The 2,385-nt window shown below is 36.3% G+C and overlaps 1 protein-coding gene across 1 annotated transcript in view; it reads right to left on the reverse strand.

Moving 5' to 3' along the window:
• Positions 1-2,111: 2,111 nt before the first annotated feature.
• LOC118340930 (trace amine-associated receptor 2-like) overlaps positions 2,112-2,385 on the reverse strand; it is a 14,311-nt gene continuing 14,037 nt past the window's right edge. The window contains exon 4 of the mRNA XM_035679093.1: positions 2,112-2,275. Coding sequence (XP_035534986.1) covers positions 2,112-2,275 — 164 coding nt within the window. The remainder of the gene's footprint in view (positions 2,276-2,385) is intronic.

Here is a 2,385-nt window from a genome sequence, read left to right on the forward strand (position 1 = left end):
TTTTCTATTATCTTTTGATAATTATACATTTTGATAACCATTAATTGATTAAACTAATACAGTTAGACCACTGTAACACCCTACGACGTGTCGCCCGACATCAATAATAATAAAGAAATAAATGAAGCATTTCATAAACTGCAACCTCAACTGGATTGCTTAAAAGTGGGGCTGAAGGACTGTAAAGACAAACTGGTCGATGTGGAGCTGGCGCTTTCTAGCATGCAAGAGAGGATGAATGAAATGGAGAAAGTATGTAAGACGCTCCAAAAAGAACAAAAAACTGAGAGAAAAAACTGAAAGGTTGGAAAATTTGGCCTTGAGAAAGATGTGGAAAAGGGATGTCCTACAGAATTCATGCCATCATTCTTTAAAGAGGTATTCAAAGATAGAAATCTTCCTTGCCAGCCTGAAATGGACATTGCGCCCAGAGTGGGGCTGTTCATAGGATACTTTTAATTTTAAAAAGAGTTGCCTAATTTTTGTTTTGACTTGTGGTATGTGAATAATAATTGGAACCAAACCTTTTTTTGTGTTGAATGTGGGCCAATGATTTATATTTTGTTGCAAATTAAAATTTGTAGAGTGCAAGTAGGCCTGGTAAATACGTTTCAGTGTTGATACCAGAGAATGAATTTTGCTACTGGTTATAGAATGCAGAACTAAAAAATATATAATAATAATTTAGTGTGCAACACTTTCAGAGTTGCTGAGTTTATTAAAGGAAATAGGAATTTGAAAAGAAGATCAGCTTGCTTAGTATTACACAGATAGAGTGGCAATCTGTTGCCTACCACATTATTTGTAGTATTTGCAATACTACAAATAATGAGTGAATTTGTGTATGTATGTGTATATGTTTACATGTTGCTGTACCGTAATTTGTGTTGCTCCGAGTTCATCAAAATGAACAGGAAGAAAAAGGATAATTGGTAAATGTTATATATAGTATAAGGAATAAATTAACTGAAGTAGAATATGTGCTATTATTAAATAATCTCATCCAACTGCATTCTTAGGCGTAGGTGCATGGCCAGTGTCTCGTCCATCGTAGGGATTTTAGCCAACCCAGCAGACTCCATACCCTTCCATAACCTTGTGTCTCACCATTGCGGGCTGCTGAGGGGTTGCCAGCCAGCCGGCACTTCGAGGCACTGTGCTGCTCAGCTACTCGGCTCTGGCTTCTGTGTCCCTTTCTGAGAAGCCCCCTGAAGCAAGCAACAGTTGCCAGGGAACCCCTAGCAAGAAACAGTTCATCGTCGGACGGTATATGATCCAAGGTGACGGTGAAATCGACCGGGTCTTCATTCATGCTTCAATACTCAGTGGTAGGGAGGATATCGACGATATTTGTTGCCCCCATGACTGTCCCACCCTACTTCCACAATCAGCACTGTCATGTTCCACCTATTATAGTTTATCTGTTATGTTTTCCTGAGTGGTGTCAGACATTTGTACCATGCGTTGATAGATTTTTTATTCAAATTTATTCAAACAAATTGCGTATTCTTTGAAATTCATTTGAACATGATTTTTTTGAAAAAGTGACAGCCCTACTTCCTGGATTACATGCTTCAGCAATAGAGGTCATAAAATAAAAATAATTATAATTATTAAATAACAATTAATTAAAATACTGGCCAACGCATGCATGTCGTAGTGCCACACATAGTTATAATAAAGTTTGGTTTATTTTGCATGTTTTTGTTTTGTTTTGTGTTGTCATAAGTGGAAAGATCTCTCACACTCAGAGGTAGGGTCATATATAAATACAATCCCTGAAACGTCTGAATAAGTGAAACTTGCCCGAAAATCCTTATTCTCAAATATCATCAGTAATTCCAACAATAAACCCAAATTCCTATTTTCTATACTGATAATCCTATCAGTCTTCCCACAGCAACATTTTCAAATACTACATGTAATTACCTTTCTAAATCTATTTCAAAGGCCTGCCTGAGGAGTTATTTTAAATGTACTCTCTATTTCAACATTCATGTCTGAAGCTCAGGTAGAATACAGTGTAATGTATAGCTCAGTAAAAAATATTAATCTTTATAGTGCCAACCTTTATTATTACATATAATTACTGACAAGTTCTAAACAAGAAATCAAAGGAGTTTTGAGTTAGCAAAATCACCTTGAAATATCTTTCCAGACATGATCATTCTAAAAGCTGACCTGAACCAGCTGTAAAAGAAAGCATAAATAAATGGATTGAGCATGGAATTTGACAGTGTAAGCCAGTTGAGTGTTTCAAACACATGGAGTGACACTTTAGCATTGATAGAAAAAAGAAATGTCAAACAAAGAAAGAAAGGAGTCCAACATAAGAGAAAAACTCCCAAAACAATAGCCAGAGTTTTGGTGGCCTTTCTCTCCATC

Source organism: Morone saxatilis, unplaced genomic scaffold (assembly GCF_004916995.1).
Source record: "Morone saxatilis isolate NCDOM2014 unplaced genomic scaffold, NCSU_SB_2.0 Contig7, whole genome shotgun sequence".
NCBI lineage: Eukaryota > Metazoa > Chordata > Actinopteri > Moronidae > Morone > Morone saxatilis.